At 36.2% G+C, this 22,851-nt stretch overlaps 1 protein-coding gene across 1 annotated transcript in view; it reads left to right on the plus strand.

Annotated features, from left to right (window-relative positions):
- Positions 1-22,007, plus strand: part of LOC126825569 (3-methyl-2-oxobutanoate dehydrogenase [lipoamide] kinase, mitochondrial) — a 46,914-nt gene extending 24,907 nt beyond the window's left edge. Inside the window, exons 8-11 of the mRNA XM_050555227.2 lie at positions 1,409-1,537; positions 1,831-1,920; positions 15,525-15,689; positions 17,939-22,007. Coding sequence (XP_050411184.1) covers positions 1,409-1,537; positions 1,831-1,920; positions 15,525-15,689; positions 17,939-18,083 — 529 coding nt within the window. The 3' untranslated portion in view covers positions 18,084-22,007. The remainder of the gene's footprint in view (positions 1-1,408; positions 1,538-1,830; positions 1,921-15,524; positions 15,690-17,938) is intronic.
- Positions 22,008-22,851: the final 844 nt, after the last annotated feature.

A 22,851-nucleotide genomic window follows, 5' to 3' on the forward strand; every position in this document is an offset into this window, starting at 1 on the left:
CACCTGTCTAATCGTCGTCATGGTTTCCAACTGATAAACGCACCTGATACCATTCATAGAAATAAATATACAGCATACCTCCGTTTGGGTGTTCTGTTAAATGAAATGGGGTTCAACATTCTACTAGGCCAGTGGTTCTCAACCTTTTTTGCCAACGGCACACCTTGAAACACATGAAAACATAGCGGCACACCTGGCTAAATACATATGAAAAATATTTGAATTTTGCAAAATAAAAACATGGTCAGTCAGACGGAATACAACCGTAGACAGAGACTAGTCATAGACACATAGAAAAAAGAAAAACACAGCTTTTCAGTAGACACCAGTGAATCACATGGTTTTTCTCATTTTCTTAGTGTGTCATTCAAAATTCTGTGGCACACTTAGGAAGATCTCGTGGCACACCTGGTTAATGAATCACTGTAACATGCTAATAAAGACGGGAAGTGTGACATGAGTGCAAATTTATCATTTCCATCTACTCTTCGGTCGAATGATCTCTTGCGTACACACCAACGAGTACAGAGACAGACAAACTACATCACTGACATGAGGAATCACATGTTCCTGAAGCAACGACTGCAACTTTCACAACATCTGGACGTTGCTTGCTTACTTCACAATTCCCAAACTTATAGCTATGTTATCTACAGACACGTGAGCAATAGCATCCAATCAGAGATTGTTACATCGCGACCTCCATGGAAACCTTGACATTGAATGAACCTTGAATTTTGCAACTCGATTATCACAGGTAGACATTTTAGCTTAAAAGCGCGAGACTTAGTATTCGCGACATCCGAAAAATCTGATAGGCTCACAAGCTGGGCTTGTACCCAATCGAAATTAGTGCCAAAATATGCAGGGTATTATGTGAAGGCCTTGATGTATGTAATTAAAGCGAGATCAAGCCTTCTATTGAAGTTGGAGGAATCCAAAAGCCTGCTGTAGCGCAGGAATCTCATCTCTCAACACTGTGTGCGTTACTTACCGTCGATTTTTAACAAGCTTATGAACATTGAAGAACGATACTGTTGTGATACCTTTTTGTTGCTGACACACGTCTTGCGCTACATCACACACTGACAGCTACACAAATACCTCCACTAGATGGCGCAGTCTTAGACGTAGTAATCCAGGTTTAAAATTAATCTTTAGAGCTTTTTTTTTAACAAAATCTTGGTGTTGGAATCACATCTCTATAGTTATTAATTTCTCCCCTGCTCCCCATATTTTACAAATTATACTATTAAAATATTTAAATTGAAATGTTTATTTTTTTCCCATTCATTTGAATATGGACAATATGTTTTGCATTTATGAATAAATTGTTTAAATGTTTATTTTGGTTATGTTATGTTGGAAGTGTATGTATAGAAGGTTTGTCTTTGTTTTCATCTTGTAGGAATGTTTGCCAGGCTAAATATGGTTTCTCACCAGATGTCAAACTGAACGGTCACGTCAACGCCACGTTTCCTTATATAGCGCCACCTTTAGATTACATATTGACAGAATTACTGAAAAACGCTTTAAGGTGGGTACTAGGAAATTCTTGAGACAAGGCATAACCCTATCAAATACAATAACTGAACAAGGCTTCAACTAGGTTGTACATGACAAAGAGTAGGGTCACTGCTAAAGACTCCTACGCGCAAGCGAATTATTGAAATAAAATTGAACAATATGTTAGTCCCGAAATGACCTAGGTTGGATATTAAACCCCATCTCTCTCTCTCTCTCTCTCTCTCTCTCTTTCTCTCTCTCACTCTCTCTCTCTCTCTCTCTCTCTAAACAATGTTACATATTTTTATTTTATATTTAATACAGATCTACAGTAGAGTCTAATTTAGAAAGTTTACAGAACATGCCAGCTGTTTATGTTACCATAGCGGTTAACGAAGAAGACTTTGTTATCAGGTACTTACTATATATGTCTTTATTGTATAGTCTTGGTTATCAAGTATATACCCGTATATGTGATTATTGTATTGTCTTGGTGGTCAATTACATACGATATATGTCTTTATTGTATAGTCTTGGTTGTCAAGTACATAGCATATATGACTATATTTATTGTATAGTCTTGGTTGTCAAGTTTGTACTATATATGACTTTATTGTATAGTCATGGTTGTCAAGTATGTACCCATATATGACTATATTTATTGTATAGTCTTGGTTGTCAAGTATGTACATTATAATACTTAACAGACAGCATTTGTCATCCAATCTCTTGTGTTGTTTACACTAATGCAACAATTTCAACAATATACATTTATTACTTCAAGAGTTATGGCCCTTGTTTCACTTTGTAGTATCTTCTGAACAAGATATAAATATAAAATGTAAATACTCGCGTTACCCACAAAATATCAGCATGCGACTAACTCTTAACGACTGCTCGGATGACGTAGCTGCTGAAGGTGTATGATTCATTGCAGACTAAACCTGCCTCTTTCTTTTTAGGAAAAACATTGATAATTAACTCTCTAAGTAAATTTGAAAGATTAAATTCTACCAGTAAACATGAAATGAAATGAGGTTTAACGTTCTACATTTCGTTGCTGTTATGATTTTCTTTCCGTGGGGGGGGGGGATGCGCTGTATCATAAGGTCTGTCATTGAGTCAACTGGCGTGGTTACGAATCCCCGGTTGTACGTGACAAGGAGTAGGGTCGCCTATCCAACCTTGTGTTTTTTCTCCGGGTCCTCCGGTTTCCTCCCACTGCTAAAGACCCCTACGCGTAAGCGAATTATTGAAATAAAATTAAACCATATGTTAGTCCTGAAATGACCTAGTTTGTGTCGAGTGACCGTTAAACCCCATCTCATCTCTCTCTCTCTCTCTCTCTATTTGTGTCGAGTGACCGTTAAACCCCATCTCTCTCTCTCTCTCTTTCCTCCCACTGCTAAAGACCCCTACACACAAGCGAATTATGTAAATAAAATTCAACCATCATATGTTAGTCCCGAAATGACCTAGTTTGTGTCGAATGGACGTTAAACCCCATTTCTCTCTCGCTCTTTTTCTTTCCGTGATCAAAACTACAGACGATAGATCAGGTTTTATTCTTCTAACAACCCAAGGCAATTGGTAATCACAACTCTCCCCCGTTCTCAAAAATAGTATCTGGCTTGTTATAGCTGTTATGATGATCTGCGTGAGTTCTACTGAATTCTATCCCCACTCTCTCTGTTATAGGTACCTACCTCTAATTGATTTACATAATAGACTGGTAACAGCTAAATTTCAAATACAGAATTGACATGCCCTGGATATCGACAGGGATTGTTACCTAAGTTGGTCAACAAAGAACAGCTGTTTAGTCGTATGCCCGTCTCCATTAGCCCAGTTAGGAGCAGAACAGTAGGACGTTCAACCCAGTGATGGGATTTTGCCCATATATTCCGGACTTGTCCGAATCTTTTTTCCAAACGCCCAAAATTGTCCGACAGGGAATATGCCCAATCGGACATCAAGACATGGTGAATAATGTTCAAAATTCCGAAATTAATATAGTTACTGAGTGTATAACTACCACTCAACCAGATTATCGTCGATAATACGCTGGATTGATTAGGTAATTAAGTGATCAACGTATTTATCGTGTTATGCGGTCTATAAACCTACCTTGATTAACTACTTAATCTGCCTTGATTGACTGACTTAATCCTTTGTCGGACAATTCATCAATCTAATCTTAAACAAAAGCCATTGTTTCCCCTTTGTCGAACTATTCATCAATCCATTATAATTTTAATCTTCGTGTTAACCTCGTGGTTTCTGCATTGTCGGACATTTTAATCGCATTGATGTGAGCCGACAATATGTATAAACTAGTCATAGAAGTCACATATTGTAAGAGTATATAACGCCCAGATCAATAGACAGTCATTATAATTCGTCTGCTATATCACTTCGGTGGAAGCTATTTCACACACACGCATATTCGAAAAATACTAGACATTGCTAGCACGCGTTTACAGCTCTCGGGAAACCTCGGCAGATTCCGTTACTCTACATCTAGCTTCGGCTGTATGACGGTAAGTGATATGTACCTACGAACTTGCCGGTTTTAGAAAGAAGTTATCAAAATTAGGTCGTTCGAAGCGTGTTTAGAATTTTCAGAGCAAAGTTGTCCTTGTTTGAAGAAAATCTGATTAGGTACATATCACTTACTGTCATACAGCCGAGGCTAGATGTAGAGTAACGGAATCTGCCGAGGTTTGTCGAGTGCTGAACCGGTGTTAGAAATCTCGCGAGACGCGTGAAATTATGAAATGAATACGTGACTAAATTCATGCTTCTAATGTCGAACAAAAGATTCTATTTTGATGGCATATTCTCGGATTTATGATCATATTTTGAATGGGGTTTATGTTTTTAAATAAAGAAATAAGTAATCTAGGCAATGTTGACGAATATGTCGATTGAAATAGTGTAAGTACTTAATTGTTTTAGGCGACAGCACGTGCTACAAGTAGAATGTGATTATTTAGTGGATGGTGTCATTCCTCGTTGTGGTATAGCGACGTTTATTGCCCAAAAAATTTCGGGATATCATATTCTTACCCTCTGTACATAAGTCGTAACGGTGTATAAGACGAACGCCGGACTTCTGCTGAAAAATGTAGCGACTTATGACCCGAAAATACGGTAATTTTGGAGGAATTTGAAACAGTACAGATAGGCAGTAGTCGGCACGCTTTCATTCTATCGTATTACGAATTTTGTAGGAATATTACTGACATAAATTTGAATACCGTACGGGAATTAAATATGAAAAATAACGAGGTGCACCTATTTTCATATTACGGACGAATTTGAATATTTTGTTTGCATGTGATTTTTGTGTAAGAGTTATGTCCCTTTATTTTCGGTAAACATGTCCGACAAGAAAATTTTTGAAATCCCATCACTGGTTCAACCCCATTTCATTTCATTTCATTTACAGTCTGTCAAATATGGACTTTAAACTTTTTAAATGAAAATAATTTAATTAAACTGGAAAGGGAACTTTTTTTGTCAGATTTCTGATTTACAAAAACATGAAATATTTCACAATTTACATAAAATAATTGACAATATATTTATACGAGTTTAATCATCGGCAATATATTTATCATATCATTTACAGATAAATTAAAACACCTGGTCCCAAATTCATAGAGCATTCTCAGATTTAAGTTAAAAATTTACTCAAAATTGTTCGCCTTATTTTAACTAAAATATAGCCCTTTATAAAACTTTTGTTGATTTAATGTACTAAATATATCAATAAGAAACTATGTGTAAAGTTTTGTGTTTCTGGATAAAAGATATTTCTCATAAACAGTGATTGAAAGTTCAGTAAATTCTTAATTTAAGTCTGTTGTCTCGAGAAACCTCGCTATATGTTTGATGCAATATAGCTCGGTTGGAGTTGACGTGCCATTAAATAACATTTCATTCATTCACTTAACTTGGAGGTCGGGTGTTCGATCCCTGCATTGGCCGAGAAAGTTCATCCAGATTTTCCGGCGTGGTTCTCCCTTGTCAGTGATGCAGGACGGAGGGGCTGGCAAGGAAAGCTGTCTAGTCGTTCGGAAGGGACGAAAAACCGAGGTCCCGTGTACACATTGGCGTGCACGTAAAAGATCCCTTGGCAGTTGGAATTCGATATAAGAGTAGGCCGTAGTGCCGCTGTCCGGGCAAAATTTCCCTCATAGCACACTGTATGGCGTATGCCCGTCTTCATTAGCCCAGGTTAGGAGTAGAACAGTAGGACGTTAAACCCCATTTCATTTAATTTTTCATTTCTTACAAATTAGATTTTGCCTTTTGATAAATAAATAGCCAATTGAATCATATAAATGACGTTTAGTTTAAAATTTCAAAACTTAAAAGAGCTAAATCGCTAACATTTGGGACCTAGAAATTGACACAAGTGGGTCGCAACACATATAATACTGTAATATGAATGTATATAAACTGATATACATTCAATGGTTTCCGTTTTTACTCTAATTTCAAATCAGTTATGTTCCGCGAAATAAGCCAGCAGTCTCAATCGAATGCAAATTTCTAGAGCCTGGTTATTCCAGTCTACATATGCCGTTTGGTTTGGTGCAATATGTCTAGCCTCGTTCCTCGAGTCTCTTGCTAGAACTGGGGCTGAAAAGCATTATGGTACACGATTCGTGTATCAATGTTAAAATGTTTATTTTGTCTTAAATATTGGATATCAGAAGCCCATCTTTTTCTGTTAAGATCACAGCATCAATGTTGATTTAAATTGGCAAATAATTTGTGTTTTCAATGTTGAAGATTTTGGATGATATTGAGTTAGAGACTTAGCTACTTTAAACATAGGGAGCTGAAAGCTTTTGAACAGCACAACCAACTATTTTCTGGTTTTTAATTAGTCTTTTTCTCAAAGAAATAAAAGAAAATTTGAACAGGATATTTTTTTAAATTTCACATTAATTATCTTGTTTTAAACAATAAATAACATTATATTTCCAATCACAAAATGCCACTAAAGGAATAATAAATAAAATAAAATAGGGCCACATTTGTAACCGTTCTTGTGAACGATGAAGGCCATGTTTTTGTCTGGAGCTTCCTGGGAATTCTTCCTCAAAAATAATCGTCCGTCGAAGAATTATATCCACACGAATTATCGCTGGCATTAGAAATCTCCCAACAGACGCGTTCATTATACACAGAAACATCGTCACTTTGTCTTAAAGAGTTCCATCGAGCACGGTTTATCGGAGGGAGGGTGACAGGTGTTATATCAGCCAGTCGTGGGCTGTTGTAACTATTGTTTGTACCCGTTTCGTGAACTGATCCCAACTGACTAGAGCTTGATCTACGACTGGTTAAAGCGCGTGGTGTCGTAATCGAGGGTAACACGTTAAATGTCTTTGATGAAACTTTCCGATCCTTGATGATTCCATTTAAGGGATTAAAAAGTTCTCTGGGTTTTTCTGGAAACGTACAGGCGTCGTGTTTTGATAAATATGTTTGTTCTCTCTGAATATAATCGTCGGAGAGTCTCGATGTTTCTCGTCTCCGATCAGATGTACGCGTGTCACATGGTCGTGGACTGTATCCGTAAAAAGAACGCCCTCTATAAAATGATGGATCTCTCTCGTTGCTGTAACTTGTAGTGGGTCGAGATGATAGTCGCGATGTTTCTCGACCAATCGAGGTGATATTCGGCGGACATTCGTTGAACGTGTCCTCATCTGGTTTTCTCGACATTATTAAACCGCCAATACAACAAACATTCTGTAGAGAAATAAAATAAAAAAACATAAAAAAAAAAAAGAAATGACTTCAGATTTTGCTCTATTACTTTTATTTAGGCCAAAACAACAAGAAACATAAAACTTACTTTTGTTTGGTGAATTTTAAAAATATTGTAATTAGTTTTTAAAATATTGTAATTAATTGTTACAATATTGTAATTAATTTTTAAAATATTGTAATTAATTTAATGTAAATTATTTAAAAAGTCAGATTGAGTTAGATATAAATGAAATGAAATGAAATGGGGTTTAACGTCCTACTGTTTTCCTCCGAACTGGGCTAATGAAGACGGCAATGTTACGGATATTTAGATAAACAGGTAAGACTGTCGTGTCATATCTACTGACAATTTAGTTAAACATACATCATGGAATATAAGATAAAAAGTTGACTGTTCTCGCTATATTAGTTAAAAAATAGATAACGTAAATAAAATATGGTAAAAATTACAGTCAAATTGCTCCACTCTGAACCGAAATATTAGCTTTTGAATTTTATGCAAGTCTGTACGATAAAAAACAATGCCTTGATTATCCATTTTGACTTAAATCATCCATTACAAAATGTATTTAAATGTAGTAAAGATCACAGGCTAGAGTTGATTATGGTCTGGATAAGTTAATTTATGTCTAATTAATAGTTTATATAACATTTCAGACCTAAAGAAAGACCTGCAATTGACAGATTTAACTCTTGCATAATGTATGTTTAACAGACCAGACAACTAATGTCATGATGTTAGAATTTAAAATATTGACCTTAAAACACAATTAATACAGTTAAAGTAATGGATTTATATAGAAAAACCGTTGTAAATATGAATTAGAAACTGTCACATTGTTTGGAAAACATGTCTGTCTGATCCTAGGTGAACAAAATACCTAAAAATAAAATATGACCATCTAGCAAGAATTTTAAATTAAAACCCTGATCACCGACCTCAATTATATATTTTGATTTAAATCCAGTATTTTCACATGTATTCTAAGAATATTGAAGACATAGGTCCACCATGTTGTTTATTTTGTGTTGACAAGGAACCATGACCGACCGACCATACAGCCATAACATGAGCAACTAGTATATAACTATTAAACAGACAAAAACCACAGGTTAACAATAATCTCAGTAGGATATCCAATTAGAATCAAGATTACATTCATATATTACTTAACACTCTCTAAATAGGCAGGTCATTGATTTGTTCATAAGGCCACACCTAAAAAAAAACACAATACAATTTATATGGAAAACAATCACTGGTTTATACACATATAGCAGGACGTTTGGACAAGTATTCTCTTAATTCTTTGAGAGGCATTTAATAACTAGATAGAAAAATGAAATGAAATGGGGTTTAACGTCCTACTGTTCTGCTCCTAACCTAGGCTAATGAAGACAGGCATACGCCATACAGTGTGCTATGAGGGAAATTTTGCCTGGGCAGCGGCACTATCGCCTACTCTTATATCGAATTCCAACTGCCAAGGGATATTTTATGTGTATGCCAATGTGTACACGGGACCTCGGTTTTTCGTCCCATCCGAATGACTAGACAGCTATCCTTGTCAGGCCCCTCATCCTGCATCACTGACAAGGGGAAACCACGCCGGAAAATCTGGGTGAACTTTCTCGGCCAATGCAGGGATCGAACACCCGACCTCCAGGCTAGCGAGCCAGCGTCTTACCCACTTAGCCACCGTGATCCCCATAACGAGATAGAGCAATAAACTATAACAAATAATTATGGAAAAACATCTAGTTATATATTTAGACGACATTTCGAAGCGTCAAGCTATCATTACCAAGTATAAATTATGACCCCAGTTTAAACTTTTGATCTTCAGCAACTCCTATCACCCCAACTCTGGTATCACGATTTTCTGTATACATGAATTTGATTTTCAGCAACTCATATCACTACACCTCTGGTATCATGAGTTTCTGTATACCTGAAACGTTATATCATTAAAAATCTCTATTCTAAACCATTCCTAAATTGATTCTTTTGCTCTCTTGTTCCACGGGTATTATCTTTCTGATCCAGTACCCACGTAGATGTACCAGCCGGTCAAGGGAGTTTTTGCTGTTCCTTTTCTTGTATCCTATTTAATGTTTAGTATCAAAACATTGTTGGAAACTCTGTTGAGTTATTAATTAGTCTGTTAATTAGTCAACACTGCTCAATCAACTAACCAGTTATAAACCCTACACTCATTATCTAATCTTGACAGACCCTTTAAACTACACAACAGTAGAAAACCCAAAGGTTTTCTATGATTCTCAATGAATTTGAACAGTTATCCAACAATGGTTTGAAAATAAACATTAAATACAGACACCCCCACTAAAACATAGTCTCGGTCACCCAGAACCCCCTAGTCTTCAACATACGGAGGGTCTGGGAAGGTTGTCAATATTTGACGTAAAGTCCATTACCCATGCCTAACCGGGAGTTTGGTTTTTAATGTGGTTGATTATCCAGTCTCTTTAGCCAAGTCAAGTAAGAGTTGTGCCCCTTCCAACAATAAATCCCATAATTCTTGCATTAATATAAACAAACATGAATCGTGACAAGTTAGGATTAATTTTAAAAGCATAGATATGGCCCATGAAGAGAGAAATTTTACAATTAAAAATTAAGAGTGTTAGATATTGAACTGGCATGCAATCAAATGGATTTTTTGAAATGACATTCTTAAATTAATTTCATGGGCGTAAACATCTTGTTTTAAGAGGAGTTACCTCCCTTAGACATTGTTTATGATAATGTGAAAGACCAGATTATCTAGCCAATTTTATTCAAATATTGACAACCTGTCCAGACTAATATTTGTAGAATATTTTTCTGGATGATAGAGACTATTTAAAACAGCACTACTACGTGATAACCAATTTGTAGTGTTTATAGTGATGAGTCCTATTGCTTGAGGGGGGACAAAATAATAAACCAAAAATACTTAATTGCTCGGGGCCCTTATTCACGAAAACTTAAACTAAGATACAATCGAAATTTTAAGAAATACTGCAATTCGATTGGCTGACCAATATGCAAATTGGATATATGCAAATTGATTTTACTGGTCAGCCAATCGAATTGCAGTATTTCTTAAAATTTCGATTGTATCTTAGTTTAAGTTTTCGTGAATAAGGGCCCTGCTCAAAAGCTTCATAGTTCAACATTTTCATGTTTTGTAATTCTTAATGAAACCCTTGTCATGAGATTTGGTCATCCCAAACTTAGGCTGCCTATCTACAGCTAGCTCCGGCTGAGAATAGGCCCTAAGCTAATTAACCAACATTTAAATTCCTACATCGACGATTTTAGTCGAAAACACTGAGTATGCTTTTAGAAATTTTTAAAAGTATTTATTTCTCTTCTATTGTCATATTGAATGAAATTAAATATGTTTATTTAGCCGCTGTGTGTATGAAAAATGTCAAACTAATCAAAGCCGAATCACAAAATAGTCCTCTAATTATTCAATATGGCAGCGCCCATGAAACATAATTTCACAGAGGCGGTTTTATTTGCGAAAACAAATTTAGGAGTATTTAACCTTGTTTTGAAAGATAAACAGATTGAAACTCTAAAGACAGTTAACAATGGTAAAGAATTTATTGCAATATTACCCATAGCACATATTATATATCGCTTTTACGCGAGTGTCAGCGACATGCCGTGTTTACATAAAACACACGTGCGTGGGTTATTTTTACTCAGTTGTCTAAACAAAGCGGTCTCGAGTCGATATGTCCCGCCCCAAAATGATCACATGAGCGTTTTAAATGGCGTATAATCAGTGCAGTGTCACATTCTGGGAAGTATGACGTAGATGGGTCGCTGCGTGCAGTATGGAGATTTGGTTAGTTTCTATTTATCAAGATTCCTGAAGAACTGATTATTAAATTGTTTTGGCCTAAATGAGAGTATTATGAAACACCTTGTTTTATTACCTGCCAGGTAAAAGACCAGGTAATAAGCCCATTATGAGGTTGTTAATTTATAGGATTATATTCTCTCTACCATGATATATTAGAATCAAATATAACTTATTTTATACACTGGTCTCATATTAATACAGGTCTGGATATCAAGCACCTGTCAGGAGGGGTGGGGGGGTGATAGCCGAATGGTTAGCACGTGCATGCTGTATCATAAAGTCTGTCATTGAGTCAACTGGTATGGTTTCGATTCCCCAGTTGTATGTGACAAGAAGTAGGGTCGCATGTCCAACCTCGTGGGTTTTCTCCGGGTTCCCCCACTGCTAAAGACCCCTATGTGCAAGCGAATTATCGAAATAAGATTGACCATATGTTAGTCCCAAAATGACCTAGTTTGTGTCGAGTGGACGTTAAACCCCATCTCTTTCTCTCCCAAGCACCTATTACAGACACTGTAACCTGGGTATCATTTAATCTTGTGTATCTAACACTAATTTCTTTGACTTTCATTCAATATCAAATCTCTGTTTAAAACTTCATAAAAATCATTTAAAATCACAAAAGATCATCTAATTTGTACTTTTCAATTCTGATAATGAGTGTCCAATTTACATGTATACTATTCAAAAAAAGTAGGGGATATTTGATTTTTAAGTGTTATTAAAGTCACCTAATGAAACTGACGAAGAAACAAATGACAAAATGAAATGAAGTTCACATTCATCGATTTATTCCAAATGATCGTTAGACTAAGTAAGGCACAGACTGACCATTATAAGGGTAAAATGATACCCGGGGTCAAACAGCAAAGTTACCACAGCATCACAACCAAGTCAGTAACGGGTAAATCCTCCTCTGTTTGCCAAACAAGCATTGATCCGACTTGGCATACTCCTAATGAGACGTCTAAGGTCATTTTGGTCCAAATTGTCCCATTCCTGTTGCAACGCAGCAGCAAGTTCTTGGACATTGGCAGGACGTTGTTGACGTTGACGTAACCTCTGTCCAAGCATGTCCCAGACATGCTCGATGGGGGAGAGGTTGGGACTCAGTGCTGGCCAAGGTAATGTGGTGATGTTCTGTTGTTGGAGGTAACCTGTAACGATCCTGGCCCTGTGACATCTTGCGTTGTCATCCTGGAAGATGAAACGGCGGCCATGACGTCGTGCGAACGGCACAACATGGACTGCCAAGATGTTGTCCCGGTAGTACTGGCCTGTAACACGCCCTGCAACAACATGTAAAGCCGTTCTTCCAGCAACAGTGATGCCTCCCCACACCATAACAGAACCACCCCCAAATCGATCATGTCTCATGACGTTAACGTCTTGGAAGCGCTCGTTTCGACGACGCCACACCCTCCTACGTCTGTCCAAAAAATCAACAGTGAACCTTGACTCATCTGAAAACATCACATTGCTCCAGCGTCGATTATCCCAGTGTTGACGATCCCTACACCAACGACGTCTTGCCCGAATGTGATGATCTCTCAAACAAGGGATCACGCGAGGACGTCGGGCGCGAAGGTGACCCCTATGCAGTCGATTCCGAATCATCTGGCCACTCACTCTCACACCAGTGTCTGTTTGAAGACGAGCGCTGATCTTATTTGCTGTGATGACACGATTTCTCAAGGCCAAGGTACGGATAAATCGATCCTGGGCTTGAGTTGTCGCCCTTGGTCGACCTGAGCGTGGTCTGTCCTGTACAGATTGTGTATCACGGTATCTGGACCATAGCCTGCTTATGACAGACTGAGAAACATTCATCGTCCGCGCCACAACTGCCTGTGTTGTGCCGATCTGTAGCATGCCAAGGGCACGTAACCTTTCATTTTGGGTAAGCCGACGCATATCAAAATTTGTTTTCTGGTCACTAAAACAATTAAACTGATGTTTCCACCCTGGAATTCAATGCCACAATGACTGTAACATTCAAAGTCAGAGTCGTGCAAATCTTGGGTTGGACCCCCATGATGATCCCAAGCATCACCTGCATTCCATGCGGTAGCTATTGGTGCGTTTGGGCGTCACATGTAACTGGAAATGTTTCTTCTGTTAGGTTCTATAGTGACTTTTTTCGTAGTCATTTGCATATTTTAGTATTATGCCCCCAAAATCAAATATCCCCTACTTTTTTTGAATAGTATATTTAATTTCTCGATCACTGTTAAAACAAATAAACAACCCAATTGATTATTGATGTATAATGATTGATTTTTGAACAGTGGTCAGGAAATTAAATTGGACATTCGTTATCAAAATTAATCAGTCAGCTTTAAACTGGACACAAATTAGATGATTGTTGGATGATTTTTGGTGATTTTAAATAATTTTTACAAGTGTTTTAAACAAAGATTTGATATTAAACGAATGTGAAAGAAATTAGTGCTAAATACACAAAATTAAATAATATCTGGTTTACATATATATATATGTAAATGACAGACACCCCAAAAAGATTGTGTATGTGTATGACATTGTCTGTGATAGTTGCTTTATTTCGAGACTTGATTCCCTTCGTTATAAATGAAATATTCAATAACAAATAAATCACTTTAAGCAATCTTAACAAAATGTTGAGATTTGAATTGGACTATTTGTGTGAATAAGCCTACTAGATGGCCAGGGAATGGCAGTGATTATATCATCTTGCTAATCTTTTGGGAAATTGATATAAGAGTAGGGTCCGCTGCCTGGGTAGTATTCTCCTCATCATAGCACATAACATAGTTGCAGCAGAAGAGTTGGAAGTTAAACTTCTGCCAAACAATGGTTGATTGTTAAGTATTGAGAGTGATGATATTGTTTATATGATATAATACCTGATATATTAAATATTTTACAATAAGTAATTAGAGACGACTATATTGTATATTATCCTTATTGATTCACACCAATTATCATTGTGAGAGAGAGAGAGAAATGGGGTTTAACGTCCACTCGACACAAACTAGGTCATTTCGGGACTAACATATGGTTTAATTTTATTTCAATAATTCGCTTGCGCGTAGGGGTCTTTAGCAGTGGGAGGAAACCGGAGGACCCGGAGAAAACCCATGAGGTTAGACAGGCAACCCTACTACTTGTCACGTACAACCGGGGATTAATTATCATTGTAATAACATAGTTTATTATGGAACTCGAACTCAACCGAAAACAGGAGAGAGAGAGAGAAATGGGGTTTAACATCAACAGCTATGGTGAAATGAAATGAAATGAAATGGGGTTTAACGTCCTACTGTTCTGCTCCTATACTGGGCTAATGAAGATGGGCATACGCCATACAGTGTGCTATGAGGGAAATTTTGCCCGGGCAGCGGCACTATCGCCTACTCTTACATGTATATCGAATTCCAACTGCCAGGGGATCTTTTACGTGCATTCCAATGTATACACAGGACCTCGGTTTTTCGTTTCATCCAAAGGACTAGACAGCTGTCCTTATCAGGCCCTCTGTTCTGCATCACTGACAAGGAGGAAACCACGTCGGAAAATCCCTATGAACTTTCTCGGCCAATGCAGGGATCGAACACCCGACCTCCAGGCTAGCGAGCCGGCGTCTAACCCACCTAGCCACCGTGGCTCCCTAACAGCTATGGTGCCAGCAACAGCTAGTAAATGGTCCTATTCACATATCTCAGACTGTTTCAGGCTGTTTGTGGATGAAGCTGTATTAATATATTACTCTAATTGTCTACAAGGAACTTGTTTACTCATTATTTACATGTAATCAGAGAGATAGAGGAAGAAATAGGGTTTAACATTCATTCGACACAAACTAGGTCATTTCGGGACTAACATATGGTTTAATTTTATTTCAATAATTCGCTTGCACATAGGGGTCTTTAGCAGTGGGAGGAAACCGGAGGACCCGGAGAAAACCCACAAGGTTGGACAGGCGACCCTACTCCTTGTCATGTACAACCGGGAATCGAAACCACGTCAGTTGACTCAAGGACAGGCCTTATGATACAGCGTGCACGTGCTAACCATTCGGCCATCCAACCCCCCCACATGTAACGGTTAAATCTAAGGACATTTTGTTTTCTGGAATTATTTTTATACACCCACATGATCTGTATGAAATTGTTTTGCACAAAAGTATAAATATGTGACAACCTTTGTTGACTGCTGGTACGATTTAGCTGCTATGGGTGTATGTTTTGTTGCCCGGCAACTTATTTTATGTTAGACTATTGGTCCACTGCTGTATTTAGCTGAACCAATGAGTTCTCTTGTTTTATTGTCAATCTAGAATGTTTCTAACTTTATTTTCAGGATATCTGACCGAGGTGGTGGTATTCCTCACAGCTATGTAAATAAAGTATGGGATTATAACTTTACGACGTCTGGAAGCCTGTCAGATGATCGAATAGATGGAGGTCTCTTCGGACAAGTTATGAACGCCTCCAATTCTGGTCCTATGCCTGGAAAAATGCATGGGTATGAATAATTTTATTATTTTGGTATTGGTTGGGGAGGGGGGTGTAGATGATAAGGTCGTCAACAGGTCGTTAAAGTTAAAGTGCATACTAGTTCAATTATGGCGGTAGACAAGATGCTAGCGCTCTAAGTGGTCTTGCACATGCTCATTAGATCTGTTCATGCGACTGCTTGTTCATTTAAAGCAATGAAACGAAACGTAAATATATGTTCTAAGAATATAAGTTCTTATATTATACCACTCTCAAACAAATCATTCTCTAGCAGAATATACAGGTGACAATCCTATGGAATACAATTACTGCTTATTACTGGAATAAACAGGTGACAATTCTATAGAATACAATTACTGCTTATTACTGAGCGACGTTTCCACTAGGCTTCTCTAGTCATTATCAAGCAGTGATGATACTGATGTCTGATAAATTGTTTCAATGGCATTTAGTATTTGAACCAGAGTATACAGGTGGCAATTCGATGGAATACAATTACTGCTTATTACTGAAGGATGTTTAGAGTATGTATATTTTATCATTGCTTGATAATGACTAGAGAAGCCTAGTCGAAACGTCTCTCAATAATAAGCAGTAATTGTATTCCATAAAATTGATAATGACTAAAGAAGCCTAGTGGAAACGTCGCTCAATAATAAGCAGTAATTGTATTCCATAAAATTTGGCGTTGATTGATTCGGTCAAACGATCCAGACGAATTAACTCCAGTTCAATTAAGCGGTGCACATATTTATCATTTGTTCGAATTGTTTGACCGAATCAATCGGTGCCAAATTTTATTTGGCCAAATGAGTGAACACAATAGGTTAATGCTTCGTCCGATTCACCAGTCGATTGCATCACCTTTCACGTCACATGATTAAACATGGTGGCAACCATGTTTTCAAACAATCACGTGACTTCTCGATACGAGTGGATGGTGAGTGGTGATTGGCTAATGAATTCTACATTTGGGCGAATGCCTCAGCGAAGCGGACCTACTAGGCAAATATAATTCCCCCAAATTTATCAAACATGTTTGATTCGGGCGAATCATTCAGCCAAATGACAGGGGACACACTAGGCGAATTTCAACGCCGATTGATTTGGCCGAATCATTCCGCTAGTGTATCCACCGCTTTACTGCATGCGATTGAAACAATTTCTCCAACAGTAAGTGTAAATAGGAAGTCGTACCGGGTTTTATTTAGAAATGGTACCTCTACTGATGTCTTCCATCTTACTCCAGCCACAGTCGTGGACCGTCGTAAGGCCTTTGAGCATGTTTTGTAGTCAGTTGACTAAAAAACAGTTACTGGCCTATAACTCCCTTAATTTCCAATTACACTGACCCCAAACAGTACTGTACATAACTTAACATGTAATCAACCATTTCCCATTGAAATAAAGGTGAAACCGTGCCGCATAATTATATGATTTGATTAAACCCAACTGCTATGCGGAATTTCTGTTCACTTTAAAATGGCCCCCAAACCAGAATCACATGTGTCATGTCACTCGAAAATACAGAAAATCTGTTTGGTAAGATAAGATTATGATTTTAGTGTTCCATTCTTCACTATTTTTAACATAATTCCTTATTTCCATGCAAACTGTGATGATATGTGTTGAACATTTTGCAATCGAACCTAATTTTACTTGCTCAAAGCCTGGAATAGTGTATCAACTATAGTGTATTAAAGCTGACTGATTAATTTTGATGCGTGTCCAATTTACAAGTATTTAATTTCCTGATCACTGATCAAAAATTAATCATTATACATCATTAATCAATTGGGTTGTTTATTTTTTAACAATGATTGAGAAATAAAACACTTGTAAATTGGACACTCATTATCAAAATTGAATGGTCAGCTTTAAACTGGACAGAAGTACAAATTAAAGATTTATGGTGATTTTAAACAGTTTTTACAAATTTTTAAACAAAGATTGGATATTAATTAATGTGAAAGAAATTATTGCTAGATACACAAGATTAAACGATACCTGGGTTACAGTGTATGGGTTTTATTGTATATGTCACGTATTATTGTATTGTTTTACAGGTTTTGGTTTTATTGTATATGTCAGGTATTATTGTATTGTTTTACAGTGTATAGGTTTTATTGTATATGTCACATATTATTGTATTGTTTTACAGGTTTTGGTTTTATTGTATATGTCAGGTATTATTGTATTGTTTTACAGTGTATAGGTTTTATTGTATATGTCACATATTATTGTATTGTTTTACAGGTATGGATTTGGTCTACCAACAGCTAAAGCGTATGCTCAGTATCTTGGAGGTAGCTTGACGATAGAGACTATGTCTGGTATTGGTACGGATGTGTATCTCCGTCTAGCACACATTGACGGAAAGAGAGAAAGTTTCCGCATTTAATTTTTTTGGTTCATTTTACGTTTACCTGTACATGTGGCTATTATATCTTTATTTGTTTTTGAGTAAAGAACAAAATTATATTTTTTTCTTTATTTTATGTTTGTTTAAATCGTGCTAAATGTAAGTCATTATTATATTGCCGTATTATTTTGTTATTGTATACTTTTAAGGATTTTGATGCAGGGCTTCTGTTTCAGTCAAATTGACCAATCTCGACAACCTGATTAAAACACAGAGCCTATTTCGTTTCGTTTTTATTTTATAGTTCAAAATTTTGTTTTACTTGTCTTTACTACACCTAGGATCTGGAGAAACGGTCTGTTATGGTGAATTTTTGGTGTGAGGTGCACGGAACTGTGGGTAACCCACTAGAAATATCAACGCTGATTGGTTAATCAAATGTCTGACATCATAGGATCAAAAGCCACTCGTATGACTCTTGACACGATCTTCCACTACAACCGGTCATACCTTCATGTAGTGTAGTCCATTGAAAGTATAAAAACGAAATGAAATATAGATCTGTATTTTCATCAGATTAACTGACTGGAGAACTAACCTGTCAGTCCATTAACAAGTCATGAAATTAGTAACTTTAAAAAACAATAAACACCGTTAAATATCTAGTTTTTCTGTGTTAATACTTTTGAAATATATATAAAAATTTGAATCATGTCATAATATCTGGTTAATCTAAGAAAACTATGGTATATCAAGTTTTAACTGACTGGCAATGTTTTAAAATGAAAGTTGATATGATGTGAAGAGTTAAAGGAGCTAAATCGCTAACATTTGTGACCAAGAAATTGACACAAGTGGGTTGCAACTCATTTAATACTGTAATATGAATGTATATAAACTGATATACATTCAATCGTTTTCGTTTTTACTCTAATTTCAAATCAGTTATGTTCCGCGAAATAAACCAGCAGTCCCAATCGAATGCAAATTTCTAGCGCCTGGTTATTCCAGTCTACATACGCCGTTTGGTTTGATGCAATATGCCTAGCCTCGTTCCTCGAGTCTCTTGCTAGAACTGGGGCTGAAATGCATTATGGTACATGATTCGTGTACCAATGGTAAAATGTTTATTTTGTCTTAAATATTAGATATCAGAAGCCCATCTTTTTCCGGTAAGATCACAGCATCAATGTTGATTTAAATTGACAAATAATTTGTGTTTTCAATGTTGAAGATATTGGATGATATTGAGTTAGAGACTTAGCTACTTTAACAGTTGAGTTGAGAGCAAGACACTCCTGTGTAGTATCGCTCTCAATCTTAAACCATGTTTAACGCTTGTTGTTTAAACAAAATGAATTCTACTTGAATAACAACGGCCGTTTTCTGTTGAAATGCGAGTAAAACGATAGCGCTTGACCATTATTTTATTGCAGAAGATCAAAGCTATCCGAGCTCGGACATTACTTCCTTATAAAATATCGAAGCTGCGATTTCCTTTGACAGTGTTCACATTAAAATAGTCAAATAACTATTACCTCGTATAGATATAGAGTCATAGAAGATTTTATTTACACAATAAATTATATTTATATATACTTATTCCTCTTGTCACAAAATTAGAGGCATTTAGTGTCTGAATATAGCAATAAACTAAACCCATACTTATAGAAGAACAATTACTTAATTTATTTTCACAAAGTTTTGAAGGGTATTCTCTTAACATTTTCAAGCAACTTCATTAACAAACGTCGGCTAAATAAATTAAAGATACATTATGTAAGATTTAGATAAAGAGCTGACCATTCTTGCTATGATATTTTAAATATAGATAATTCAAAATGAATAATTTGAAAATTACATTCAAATTACTCTTTTGCCAGCGAAGATATTAGCCTTTGAAGGTTTGACAAGACGTGAGCAATAATTTCAACCATTATACTGGTTGTTTGAAGCCAAGTCTTGCTCCTCCATTTTTAAATGAAATCAAAATATCGCTGAACCGTTTCAATCTATTTAATATCAGAGAAATCTGAAGCCACCAAGAGTTGATTATGGTCTGGATAGGTTAATTAATGTCTAAATAATAATTAGATAACATTTAAGGCTTAAAGAAAGACCTGCAATAGGCAGATTTAACTCTTGCATAGTGTATATTTAAAGCGATAATTTCATATTTTTAAGTTATATTTTTAAAATGTATTAAAATAAAGCCTTAAAATAGATGGTATCTATAAACAGTCCTACCTTGTTAAAGAATAATCCTATAATTCACTATTGCCAGTTGAGAAATTGGCAAAAACATCATTTTCAACTTCAAATTCAAACGTTCGAAGATAGCTATTCCATATGGGGGGGGGGGGGGAAATAGAAAAACAAGGGAGGTAATTGTGTTATTATTTCCGGGTTGAATGATTTTAAGTGTGAGAAAGATAACCTATGATTGTATAATAGTGAATTGACAACCTATTGAGCAAAAGACATAGAAATAATTATGTTTTGACCTTCTTAGAAAATATGAAATTCTCGCTTTAAGTAATTGTTTTTCCATATGTATGTATTTTAGTTTATTATCAGAAAATCTCAGATGTAAAAAACACTTTAAAGCTACTGATTGTCATCTGGACAATATCCGATTAATGAAAACGAAACCAAAATAATAACGATAGATAATCGCTAGGATTAGATTCAATGAGATTTTAAAGAGGCTCATCTAAAGATGGCGCTGGTTACGCGGGTCCCATGTCACAAATAGAAATATTATTTTACTTTTATATTTTTGATTTTTTTTAATAAATTTGTAACTGAAGTTATGACTAAAGGTATAGAATCTCATTATTATATACCCGTATATAGACATTGCTTAGTTACCTCTGGTCAGTTATTTACTGGAAAAACTAGACTACTATCTGTTTATTGCAGATTTTAGCTTTGATGTATATCTGGTGATCAAATAATTTTCTATGTTTTTAGATCTGAATGTTGTAGAAATTGAAATCTCTAAATTTATTCAATACAAAATGTTTGTTTATTTTATTTGTTTATTTTAGTTTATTGTTTATGAATTCTAATTGGTGAGAATTAAAACTGATAGTATAATTAGAAATAATTTAAATATAATATATGGTTATTTCTAGTCTAACTCAGTTTGACCATCCCCCTTGGTGAACATGGGCCTAAGGCCTTCCATCTGACATGATTCTCAGTGCAAGATGAACATGTTTCTATGGTTACCGTGGGGAAGATCAAGTTAAAATGAGTCTATATATAATATTTAAGTATATGTATATTATCTTCACGCAAGCTTGGTTATATAACGCATGAGAAAATCCCTTAAATCAAAACAATGGCTTTCTCATCATCTAAATCAGATTTTTTTTTTTTTTTTTTGATATATATACTTTTATAATGCATATTCATGTACTGTTGGTTGATTTCCATACTTTGTTTTGGTCTCGGCATAATTATTATTAGTCGCCCAGACAATCGGCCCTTACTTCGCTATAGGGATTTCTTGACAACTTTTTCCCCGGGGAAATATGTGTATATATACGATTTAATTGTCACAATCCCTATTTTATGTATTTGATAATGAAATTGATTTTATTAATGAATGAAACCGCAAGACACCGAGATTGTGGAGATGAATTCTGGGTGAAGAATAAGTTGTATTTTATTGGTTGATATATTTCGTAATAATTCTTACGTTAAGATGAATATTTTGCGTGTGATTATCTACTATGTAGATGACTTTATATTTTTTATGTTTAAATTGTTCTGTTTTAGTTTAATTACAAGATGTCCATCCATCGTACTAACATTACTTGTAATAAACAAGTGTTAGGATAAGGGTTAGGTATGTCCATCGTACAAACTTTATTTGTATAGAACAAACTCAACAAAGGTTAGGGTAAGGGATAGGTTGATCAAACTACCTGTATTAAAATATATCTTAGCTTTTTATATGGTTGTTTTTTTGATACATCCACATGGTCGTATATGGTCATCACCCCTGTCCGTCACCCTGTGCAATATCAACAATTTTGACGGAAATTTTGACCGGACAGCGGCGCTACAGCCTACTCTTATATTGAATTTGTTCTGCCAAGTGATCTTTCACTGTACATGCCAATGTGTATACAGGACCTTGATTTGTCGTCCCATTCCAACAACTAGACAGCTGTCCTTGTCAGACCCTCCTTCCTACATCACTAACAAGGGAGAGAGAGAGAGAGAAATGGGGTTTAACATCCACTCGACACAAACTAGGTCATTTCGGGACTAACATATGGTTTAATTTTATTTACATAATTCGCTTGCGTGTAGGGGTCTTTAGCAATGGGAGGAAACCGGAGGACCCGGAGAAAACCCAAGAGGTTGGACAGGCGACCCTACTTATTGTCACATACAACCGGGGATTCGAAACCACGCCAGTCGACTCAATGACAGACCTTATGATACAAAGCGCACACGCTAACCATTCAGCCATCCACCCCCCACTGACAAGGGGAAACCACTCCGGAAAATCGCAATGATCTTCCTTGTCCAACCCCGGGATCGAAAGTTGTATATTGTAATCTAATAGAATGGAGTTTATCATACTTAGGTGATTTTGAGACTAACATATGGTAATTATTACAGTTCTAGGAGAATTTTACCTGGATAGCGGCATACCTACCGATTCTTCTTCAATTTTAAACCCTCATGGGATCTTTTACATACAGAAATCAGGGGCGGATCCAGGAATTTTTGCAGGAGGGGGTTTGCCAGGTTCCTGAGAAAATGTATCCCCCCGGCTTGAAATTTG

Source organism: Patella vulgata, chromosome 6 (genome assembly GCF_932274485.2).
Source record: "Patella vulgata chromosome 6, xgPatVulg1.2, whole genome shotgun sequence".
NCBI lineage: Eukaryota > Metazoa > Mollusca > Gastropoda > Patellidae > Patella > Patella vulgata.